The sequence below is a fragment of the Lottia gigantea genome, assembly GCF_000327385.1.
Source record: "Lottia gigantea unplaced genomic scaffold LOTGIsca_19, whole genome shotgun sequence".
NCBI classification, from domain to species: Eukaryota; Metazoa; Mollusca; class Gastropoda; family Lottiidae; genus Lottia; species Lottia gigantea.
The window spans coordinates 3,368,624-3,381,097 of NW_008708358.1; the positions used below are offsets into that span (position 1 = coordinate 3,368,624).

Below are 12,474 nucleotides of genomic sequence, written 5' to 3' on the forward strand. Positions count from 1 at the left end.
ACTTCACTATATATGTGTGTGCCAAGATAGATAATGTTTACAGTGTGCAATTAAAGAAAAATCAGCTAGGACAACTGCACTTGAGAATTTCTGTCCCAAAGGAGTTAAATGACATGACATGCACATTCTTCATTGCGCTGACACATTACATTTTACAGCACTAGTTAGACTTGTCTGGCAAACAGTTGGAAGTTATAAGAACATCAAAAGTTTTGTTTGAAAGCTTGTCTATATTCTTCAGGCACCTCTTCATTAGAAACAATACAAGAAAAATCTATTTTAACACTGGCTGAGAAAAAATACCAACAATAAAAATGTAGTGAGATGTTTTCTTTCTTATATATAATTATACAGTTGCCTGGTGGGCTGGTAACTTGACCTAGTTTATACTCTAAATATAGGTCATCAGTGTTTGACCTAGTTTTCAGTCTGAATGTACAGAAAGGAATGTCTGCCATTACAAAACTTACTACAGTCAGTAGAAATAACCCAGAGTTAGATTGTTTAGATTGATTCACAGGCAGCGTGCTATTTTACGTTATTTCTAGTAGAACCTGGAACTTTATTTTTAGTGCCTTCGACCTTCTACTGACAAAATTAAATATGACAGATATCTGAAATGGCGGTGCAAATATGCTTATAATGCACAAATTGAGATAAACATATACATGTACACATGGTAAATATGCATATATGTACCAAATTAAGACAGGCATTATCCCATATACCAAATTAAGACAGGCATTATCCCATGTACCACATTGCGCGATATGCATACCATGTACTAAATTCAAACCAACACTTCTTCAATGTGAGGTGTTTGGGTGTGGCCTATTTATTGTTATGAGATATTACTTTTCCAAACTATTCAGTCTACATATTTGAAGGGTTACTGAAGCAGAAAATCTGTGAACAATGCCAAGACAAAACAGGGTTAAATATGTCGCTGCATTGAGTATGGTATATATGAAGTAATATCAAGCAAGGGACAAGTAACAGAGCCCTTAAATCTATCTAAATCAAGATCCATTTTAAGTCAAATTCAAAGCACTGACAAAATCAATACGTTAGACTTAAGGTACAAAACAAGTCAAATAATCTCCTCTACCCATGAAGACAACTCTGACTACCAAGATATGGTTGAAGCACACAATATAATCAAATTCATCAGTGAAGTCTCTATAATTATACTGAATATGCCTTACATCTAGGATAACCTTATTCATACATTAGAAAAAACTGTAGACAAAATTTTTTAACCATGAAATAACGTATTGAATATTGGAATATTGTACAAAAAAAGATACACAAATTTCAATGCATTTGAATAAAATTTGATGTTTTAAAGCACCTAGTACTAGCACAAGAGGACAAAGTACAATTATAGCTTGACAAAGAATATCAAGCTGTACTATGGTGAATAGATAGATATTGATTGGTATTATACTATATTCATATTGATATTGGCCCAGTAGAGTCTCATATTGGCCCATTCTGTTGTTATACAGTACATGTTAGGCTTGTAGGGTAGTTATAAATACATTATATACACTCATGTAAGTTGTATATTGCAAGTCAGCAGTATTACAAACCACAAATTCATAATGGACCTTGAATACTGAACAGAAGTTTGCCAGCAAATACTATAGAATGAGGAAATATGAATTCAGAACACGTTTACTCCCAATTTTGCAATGCTTTGAACAAGATTTTGATCAACGGAATTGTCTTGCTTGTGTATAGTTTTTATAGAATGTCAAAGTCTGTTTGAATCCTTCTAGTCCTGTATTTTTTTCAAGCTAATTGCTTATATAATAGATCATAAGAAGATATGACTCTAAATGAGGTAATAAATAGAAATCAAAACAAAACAACAGATAACAGATTCTAGACTAGATCCTCACTAATCACCTCACTTTTTAACTAATTCATCAGTTTGTCCAACTTGTTGAGAGGATTTTCCTCATCAGCCATCTTAGGATGAATCAATCTGCCCTAAAACTCAACCTCATTATGAAGGACGAACAGCAATGGCCAATATAAATTTTTATCACTAGCAGAAAGTCTAAAAAATGTGATTATCCTGAATTTACTTTTGAATTCTGATAGAGATCAATTTCTACCTCAGCTAGCACAATTCAAACTTGAACTTGGACTTTCAGTTTTCCTGTAATTCAACCTAAACATACCATGAAAACTAAGACTGTCGTTCAATGACATTAAAGTATATTATAAGAATATTTGTACACGGGGCAGCTTTCCTTGCAAGATATGCCTATCAAGGAAAGAGTAATGAGTTTAAGCTTATGTGATGCTTTGTGAATACTGTTGAGTAAGCTTTGAGCTTCTACCGTTTATAATGCTAACATTAGAAAGTTCATTCATAAGATATTGTTCTTCAACTGGCTAGAATAATTTCCCAGGGAAAATGGAGTAAGCCTTCAATATGGAACTTTAGGTGTAGGCTATGCCTATCTTAAGAGCAAACTCAAGTGACAGGACCAAGCAAGTTAGTTACACCTTAAAACCTTAATCATTTGAACTGAATAAAGGAAGATTATTAAACTTGGAAATTCATCATCAGGGCTGAATCATTTATTGTTCATCATTTTATGTATCATCATCACAGCCTACTACAACACTTCAACAGTCTACAGTGCAGGAAATTGCCATATGCATGCCATCAATGAATGATTACTATGCACTTGAGGTCTATATCCTCTAAATTCACCGCTTCTCGATACAATTGTTCGAAGCACTTTTGAGTTTTAGATATATTTTGTGTGTAAAAGGTGTAAGCTTAAGTTAAGGGCATGCTTGTGTCAAGAGTAATGTTACTATAAATAAACTATTATAAAAGTAATACAAAGTTCGTCCTTTAATGACCTTCACCCTTGCATGTAGTGACGAGTCAAAATATTTTGGTTATCGACTTTGATTGACCCTAGAGTTTTTATTAAGCTAATTTTAGAAAATTTATTTCAATGATGGCAATAATTCATCGATATTTGAGTAATAAATCCCATGAAAGAATCAAGACCACAATGAATCATGAATGATTGGGAAAGATGATGTCAATATCCGCGACATTCATTCATTATTTTCACATCTTCACTTACCGACGCTAACGCTCCATATTCGTCCTCCCGTTCGATGAGAAGCTTCTAAAATTTTAAAATCAGTTAATCCTTTACGAGATAAGTACTCCCCGGCAGCTATTCCAGAAATCCCGGCCCCAATAATGATTATTTTAGGTTTACTCGTCCAATTGGTTTCAGCTATAATTTCGTTCGGCTCTTCCATTTTGTCTCACTCTCACTCAGCTGTTTTGAGATCGAAATCCGTTCACTCGACTCGAATTTTCTACACAAATTTTATCACCTAAAATAACAAAATACGTCAAAATGTTAAATGAAATACTCCAGTTTCGAGTTCGGTTGAAAATGAAATGGAAAATCGGTTGTAGTAAGAATACATCCAGCAACACATTTCTAAACAAAAGTTGTGAAATGAAAGAATTGTTGTTCACCACCAAACAACTCCATACACGCTAATGACGTCACTAGACTATTATCAGTCGGCTCAGGAAATTTCACATAAAAACCCACTTTTTACACAAAAACCTCTTACTTTTAACTCATTTAATTAACACAAATACTTTCTACTGTCGTTAAACAACATCTAAAAGGTTAAAATTTGTATAAAAATGGTGAAATTTGTGTAAAATGAACCGGCATCTGGCGCACAAATCAACTGACTGTACAGTGAAGAATATCGACGGTACAGGGTAAAGTTCATCAGGTCAAAGGTCAAAAGTTCGTCTGCTACATCGACATGAAAGAAACTGAAGACGAAGATGGCTGAATTCTTGAATTAACTTTCCACATTGTGAAATATTCGCCGCTTATGAAAACAAACCTAAACAGAGAAAAGGTTGTTTGCTTGCTGATCTATAGGTAATTTTATCCTCACAACAAATAATTTATGTCGATCAATGTTTCGAGCTAGCCTATTTTGACAAACTTGAAACCCCGACAATCCTTCAAAATTGTCAAAAATAACGCACTTTTGAAATTTATATTGGTCTGGAAATTAAGTATGACATGGCGGTTGTTGTCAAAGGAAGAAAGACCAATCCTCTCTGTTTCTATTTCTTAATTAAACCGATTCAATATTATCTCGATATCAATTCGGCAAAGGATGGTTACTCCTCAGGCCCAATGAGTAGGGTAAAGTAGGGTGGTTTCGGGCCTGTGCGCCCAAAGCTGCTCAAGCCAAGCCAATATCTTATGACTTGTGAGTATTTTCTCTATTATGCAATTAATCCTAGGCCTTTCTTATCCCTAGTTAGTAGAGTAGGGTAAATTAGGGTGGTTTCGGGCTGTACGCCTAAAGCTTCTTCAATTAAGCCCAGCTAGCCTACTAAGCTGGGTTAGATTTCCCCATCTCTTAAATATACAATCCTAGGCCTACTCATATATCCACCCCATCACCCACCCCACTACATTATATATGGCTTTGGGCCTATACCTAATTAAGTGGAAGGTTGTTGATTGGCGGATTTAATAATTACATCACGTCGTGACATCATGAATATGTATTACCTCGGTTTCAAATACGAGTTTTACATGCTAAAGTGAATGACGGTAGAAATGTCCTACTCCTACAATTGAAGACTACTAGTACGCATACGTGTGCCTACCCATTTCTCCTTTTAAAATTCTAGAGTTAGGATAGAGGAGGCTTGAACTAGTTTTATCTAGCCTAATTAGGGTACAGAGACCTAAATGTCAATATTTGTTGTTATCTTTATCAACAGCATAATTAGTATACACATAAGCTTTATTATATCATAACATACTTTTATAATACCACAGGTAACGGAATGTGGAAACGTAACACAGGTTACAGGACATAGAAACGTAACAAATGTTACGGAACATGGAAACGTAGTATAGGTTACAGGTCATAGAAACGTAACACAGGTTACGGAACATGGAAACGTAGTATAGGTTACAGGTCATAGAAACGTAACACAGGTTACGGAACATGGAAACGTAGTATAGGTTACAGGACATAGAAACGTAACACAGGTTACGGAACATAGAAACGTAGTATAGGTTACAGGACATAGAAACGTAGCACAGGTTACGGAACATAGAAACGTAGCACAGGTTACGGAACATAGAAACGCAGCCAAGGTTACGGAACCTAGAAACGTAGCCCAGGTTACGGAACATAAATAGAAACGTAGCACATGTTACAGAACATAGAAACGTAGCACAGGTTACGTAACATAAATAGAAACGTAGCACATGTTACAGAACATAGAAACGTAGCACAGGTTACGGAACATAAATAGAAACGTAGGCTACGTGAACGTTTTCTTATGTTCACACTATGCAGTCGTAAACCTATGACCTTTCAGAACCCTACTTTAGACTGACACAATTATTGTATAACGGGAATACACAACATTACTGTCATTTAAATTGGACAGTGGAGGCCCTCTGTCGTCACCGTTTTACCGAAACAACGATTTCAAGGACCTTTTTGGCCGTATCCATGGTTTACTCGGAATCAGGTCACACGTGCTAAAGTCATACGTAATATAAAGAACAGAGATTCGGACTATCAAATTTATATTGTTGATTTATTATTGTTGTATCGCTCCTGAGGTCATACTTACTGACGTTCTGATACTGTATCATGCATCATATTATCATACTGTTTACCTATTTTAAAATTATTGAGCTATTTTCATACTGGATGTGGTATTTTTGGTTCTAGGCTATAGAGATAGAGATTGATATACATTGACTTTGACCTCAAGCAATATATTTCTTTTGTCGTATCATCCTCGCATAAAAAGATAAAAGCCTTTTATTTATATTTATAGGCCCAATATATTCAACTTTATAAAAAGCCCATGCAGACTGCCGATGCGTGTTCGGGCAAAAGAAATATGTCGCGTACTATACTACTATTAGCTATTTTTTAGCTATTAAGTAGCTTTCTGTGGTCATTCTTCCCAGGTGGTGTTTCAGAAACAAAAAGCCATCATCCATTCATTGTAAATAGAAATGCGCAGAGTTGCTACGATGGTTTCGTGGTTCCTATCGGTCCCTACATCTTAAATCCCTTGGAAGCTCGAAGATGGTAGATGCTTCGAAATGCAAAGTAGGGATTAGCCCTATTTTTTCGGCATGCTATTAACTTGATAATTGTGCCTCGAAGTTGTTTATTAGGAATTCAATACCTGACTATATATATAATATTATTCTATAAGAGCATACATTGTACTATTTCTGTCATTTCAAAATATGTTTTTTGAGCCAATTGGCTTCTCATCTTTCTCTCGTGATCCAAATTTGTATTTCTTCACATTCTCTGTCTCATAATAAGGGCCAGGATATCGTTTCTATCTCTTTCTATTAAGTTCCATCGTGACATATTTTTAAACTTGTAGTTTCCTTCACTGATTGATGACAGCTTACAAACAAGGGGTAGACTAGATAAATGAAATGAAATAAATGGAGTTTTACGTCCTACTTTTCTGCACCATGTGGGCTAATGAAGACGGGGTAGATTAGATAAGGGGTAGCCTAGATCTGTCGCATAGCATCTTTTGTTTGTTTGTGTAAATAATATACACACAATTAACATTATATACAGCGGAAACTGTAAATTCGGCGTATGGTTTGTCTACAATTACCAATTTGGCAAACCCTTTTGCTTAGCGATACTATGATAGCATATCCAGCAACATTGGGGATTCTCAATCTGTAATGTCTAGCCAAGAGGCATCGGTCATCTTATCAAAGTCAAACATGTCATATTAATAATAAAAAATTACTTAATATTAGTATACAGTTAGTAGGGCCTACATGTCGCAGTCATCGGTCATGATATCCGAGTCAAGGCTTGTCATACCAACCATTATTGGAATTACTGTTTAATAGTATACCAGTGCATGTCGTATTGTTCTAGAAAATACAGGTTCTGAATGCGTCGATATAATATCTACGATACAATATCTAAACACAAAACAACACTATACACTGATTGTTATACCACACGTCTGAACGTTCGTTGAACTTGCTATTACAATCTATGACCTTCAACCTTGGTGGTAATATAATTTGCAGCCTGAACATGGCTACAGATCCCACATGGACGCCCTAACCTCATCACGAGGGTTGACAGATAAAGCGAACTAGAGTCACAAGACCAACAGGAAGTTAGAAAGTGCGCAAAACTTTGTATTGTGAAAGTGAAAGTTGAGCCACTTTACAGAATTGCAGTCATTGTTTCATAAATTGAACTTTACCCATTCGGTAATTCTCGGCAGTTTCCGTACGTCTTGAATATATGTAAATAGTTCTCAGAAATACTATAAATGTACGAAAATCGCAAAATTCCTTCAAAAATATCTGAAACTAGGTATTTTTCCCCCTATTTCTATAGATGTCTTCCTTATACATGGCATTGTCTCAAGAAAAGACGACTCGTCTTTTTAACTTTCAAACGCAGATAATTCTGCACACACATGGATTTGAGCTGTGAACACTACAAAATGCCTGTTTCTGAGACTAAGGTATGATTGGTCCAAAAATGGCGCATCTGTTCCTTTCATTACATCTGCACTTGAACATGGCATGACCTGACAACCATTTTCTCTTGTGAGTTTTATTAAATTGATAAAGAACCAGACATATCATTTGCAATCTACACTTGACGAACCCTACAGGGAAGTGTAAATATCATGTGGGATTTGTAATTTCGTAGAAAACGATAGCGGAAATGTTTCTTGAAACGATAACAATTATGCAAATATATATACACGGAAAACTGACTCGATGAACTGATGAAATATGTCAAATTTGTTGGCTACATATCTTCCTGGTTTTTATAACGAGTCGTGAAGGTTTCCCCTCGAATTGTTAGTTTCAATTCAATTGATACCATAGTGTGATTTAAAGTTGAATCATGGAGCGATTTCTAACTCATTAGCTCAAGAGTGTGTTATTTTTTGCTTTCAAGATTATAATTTTCAGCATTATGAATTTCATTATGTACACTTACCGAGAATCAATTGTTTCCAAATGAGTAAAACCCATTCGGCAATCCTCGGCAATTTCCGTAAATATGTTGCAGAACGTTGGAGGAACTTTTAGGGAAGACCGTTCGGAGTTTGTAGGTTTTTTCTTTGGAGAATACCATGCTTACTCTTTTCAAACCAACTTTGCCATTTCATGTTAATAAACTTTTTAAAAGTTTCGTGTGCACGTGCATTCTAAAAATTTGATAGACAGCCTGACAAAAGTAACACTTGCGTTTCCCATTAGGTCTCTTTACATTGGGATCTTGGGAGCCGAGCCGGGGCCACACAACTATCAAATGTGGTTGGTGGGGAGGCTCATAGGATGCCAGACATGATGCCCAATGCCCCCCTACCCCTCCCCCACCGCCCTGCAGACGCCACAGAAAGATAAATGCCTTTATTGCATGTTTGATAGAAATGCTTAATTCGAAATTTCTTTTATCTATATCATCCAGTAAAAGTTTGTAACCTTTAATAACTTATCAATTGTTATTATTCCAGTCGACCGAACTGGTAACTGGTATTCGGTACGGATAATCCAAAAGTTCATTGCCACAAGGTTTGGCCTATTATCAATAGATAACAGCTATGACGAAAGTATACGTCGTTGTGGGGTCACGTTTTTTTCCGGCTGAAAGTGAAATTGTTCATAGGGGCTCAACCATTTAACTCAACTGGTAAAGTTTAATGTACTTTGATGATCGGAGATGTAGTAAAACACAACCATAGGAGAAATATCCAACAGATCCAGACAGTTTATTTCATTTTCTTAATGAAGTAGTAGTTCCATTCTAGACCTGTACATTTGGGAGAACCAGACCCTTCCTTCCCTTAATATTCATATATTATATTCCTAAAATTCATACAGAAGATGGAGTGGCAACTCAATGTGAATAAGACGTACCAGTCAATCTTTCCTCGTTCATAAGTTATTAATGAGTAAAAGAATTATACCGTTGTCAATCCATCCATTGGACATCAAGCTGAGTAAAATGTGTGATTTGTTACTGGCTATACCATGTTAATATCGCTATTTTGACAGGTTAATGTTCGACCACATAATAGATATGTCATATTCAATACTCGAAACAGTCCGAAACCATAATTGTCTACGCGGGGTACTTAGAGTCGTCTCATTCAGCTTCAAAATTTGTTTCGCGTTTTCATCGTTCTGTAACCAATCTCTTGTTTTTAAAGGCATGGGTAGGGGAGATGGGTGCTGTTTTGGACAGCGACTGTAACTTTTCAAAGCACACCTATAGTCACAAAAGGATTTATTTTCGGGCCTCTTGAAAGTTGAAATTTAACCCTTAGTTGGAAAGATGGTAGATTTTAATGGTTATAGATTTATACATATATGAGACAAAATAATCTGAAATTTCATGAACTATTTTAAAATAGGTCTGTAGGACAAAGGGAAATCGAATACATATATCTATTTTACTTGTATGTCTGATCACGAGTGCTAGAAACTTCTACCGAGACATTCTTCCTAGCTTTGAATACAGACGCAACAAGCAGTCTTGAACGTCCATTTCATTTCAATAAAATAGGTGGCGGTCCGGACAGTGCATGCAGTTCCCCAACTACCACTCCTTTGGCTGAATCCAATTTTGATCTTTCTTACATCTACTGCCATTGCCGGTCTTCACTAGTCACTGAAAGTTCATTTAAAACTGAACCTTGCGCAGGTGGAACTCACAAGAGTGCAATCCACCCCTACCCTCTCGATTGGACCTTGAATTTAACTTTGATCTATCTTTTATACACTCTACTTCTGTTATCAATTCCCAGTTTGTCGTCTTTCTCAGGACTTATTATTTCATAAGCATACCTTAAAGGTATACTAACCCTTAGGAAAAAATTAGAATTTTTCAATTGGCCAAAATGAGTTTTTGGTCATCAGTGGACTTACCTCTTGTCATAGCTATACGACAGAATCCCTCTGTAATTTTGAAACACGCTAAGAAGCAATTTTAAATAAGTACTTTATAGTTTAATGGATATATCGTGTAAGATAGAGATTCTATTCTTTAGTCATGGCATCTGGTAATTCCAACTGATGAATATATATATTTATTCATAGTATATGAATACTCTTACAGACCAAGTTTGAGACTTTAAATTTTATGTCCATTCTAAGAGGAAGTATTCCTTTAAGACAAAGGGCAATTGAATAATATATCCCATAAATCACAATATCACGAGTGTTTGAAAAACCCCATATTAACCTGAAACGTTATAGACGGATGAATACGAAATGGGGCACAAAAGAAATTGTATACATAGATATAGTATATTATTATAATAAACACGAGTGTTGGGGAAAATACGACTACGACATTTAAACCTAGTCTTCTAGATCTATTTATTAATAATTTGTACATACACGTGGATTGTCCAGTGGTTGTATAGCTGGCTTACTTAACGATATTATATATAGACCAATACGTACATAGCTTTTTAAGACTGAATACACGTTGGCCTTTAGTAACTAACCACCATTGACGTCATTGACATAGAAAATTCTATTTACTTCTCTCGAGTAAACACCATAAGACCTTGGAAAGTTAATGCTTATTCGATTACAGTTCTATATACAAGCAGGTTACCATGCAGAGACCGGCGATAACGGTATAATTCGGTACAGACATAATTCGTGAAATTCCGCAGGTGGTCTCTGACGCAAAGGTCTGAGATTGAAGAAGGGTATGTGATTGTACAATGAAAATTTAGATAAATCAATGCAGGCCCTTTAACAAGCAAAGCCGGTAAAACAACGGTCGGTTATTCGGTACAAAGCTATTTGTAAAGATTGATTGGATGTCTGTGTTTGAGAGAAAAGGAGTTGGGAGAGAATTTGAGGAGAAATTGACGAGTCGTCATCTTAACATTCAAACGCAGATAATTCTGGACACACATGGATTTGAAGGCCTAAATTTGGACGGTGAGCTATGAACACTATTACTGATTGGCGTAGCTAAAAAATATTCCCGAAACTAAGGTTCGATTGGTCAAAAAAATGGAGCATCTGTACCTTTGAAATTGCTTATCCAGTATAACTACATGTCTAAGAAGGTAATTATTTAGTTTCCGGGATGTAATGGTAATTATTTTGACTGACCGTTTACGGCTGACGTATTTTCCTTGTGTTCATTTCACACTTTTAGTTTATGACTTCCGGCCTTTTCTCTCACGCTTGCTAATTTCATTCATTATATGTCCGATTTTTTAAACCGTTGCCTTGGTGTTAAGAAATATCTAGCACTACATTCGTTTTCTTGCCACAGATAGTATAGTAAGTTGCATAAGTTATATATATCAGTTGACGAAGGTGTAAATTCCAAGAGTTTTGATTTATGAACATGTTCTAGTCAAGAACCACGATGTTTCAACCTTGTTTTTGTCGGTCGTCGAATTTAAAGGGAGTCGTTAGAGTTTTAGATCCGAACTTTCAGCTTGGTAAATGAGGACGAACGACACCAAGCAGTGTACGTCGAGAAAAATGTTACCATGGCAGCGGCATTTTACTCTTTTTCGAATAATCTTCAACTTGTACAATCTGTAGAAAATAGAACCTCTGCTTTTTCATCACAGACAAGTGGAAATCGGAAATTGAAATTAAGTCCCAGATATCAAATTTAGACAAACAAACAAATTTCTTCGTAGTTTGTGTCCTGGAGAAAATAGTGAGAAAAAAGGATATCGGCTCGTAAAATTCAAACGTAATTTCTATTTGTCTCTTAATTTCGATGAGATGTCGTGATCCATCCCGGATATCTGGATCCTGTTTCTTATCAAAAAATGTTTCTGATAGCATTTCTGGTGACATTCCTTTAAGTTATTATTCTAGATCAAATTCCTTTGATGTTTGGAAGGTTTGGATATTACAGGTCCGAGAATAGAGTAGAACAGTAAAAAAAAAGGGTAAAACGGAACAGAAAAAAACAAACGAAACAAAATAAACAGTATACATGTATATAACTTAATTTCTCAAGTAGCAGAAAGGTTTGTTGGCTGCTTCAGCAGATAGTAAGACCCAATGACGAAGATGTCATAGTGTTTTTTGTAATAGTGGACTAAGAACCAAGGTTAATATGCCATCAACAATGTTTTGAATACTTTAGAAAACAATGGTCATAGTTATATCAAGATACAATACGGATCTGTTTGTCCTATATGCTTGAGTAATTTGAGTGATGTATTTATTAGCTAATAACTGCCTTTTTCAGATGCCCTTCAGATAACAAATAATATATTATAGTCTGTGATTACTTCATATTCAAGACTTGTGTCATCTGTAACGATGAGATGGAGACAGGCCCGTAGTCAGACTTGATTGTTGTAGGGGTTGTGGAGGTGGGTGGTCA

The 12,474-nt window shown here is 35.7% G+C and overlaps 2 protein-coding genes across 2 annotated transcripts in view; one reads left to right on the forward strand and one right to left on the reverse strand.

The window, feature by feature from the left end:
* Positions 1-3,303, reverse strand: part of LOTGIDRAFT_114635 (hypothetical protein) — a gene marked incomplete at both ends in the record, with an annotated part of 13,815 nt that extends 10,512 nt beyond the window's left edge. The window contains one exon of the mRNA XM_009052864.1: positions 3,120-3,303. Coding sequence (XP_009051112.1) covers positions 3,120-3,303 — 184 coding nt within the window. The remainder of the gene's footprint in view (positions 1-3,119) is intronic.
* Positions 3,304-4,868: 1,565 nt separating this feature from the next.
* Positions 4,869-5,246, forward strand: LOTGIDRAFT_114398 (hypothetical protein; the record flags this gene model as incomplete). Its single annotated transcript, XM_009052865.1, has 2 exons — positions 4,869-4,952; positions 5,121-5,246. Coding segments are annotated over 2 exons (210 nt in total), but the record flags the coding sequence as incomplete, so codon positions are not given.
* Positions 5,247-12,474: the final 7,228 nt, after the last annotated feature.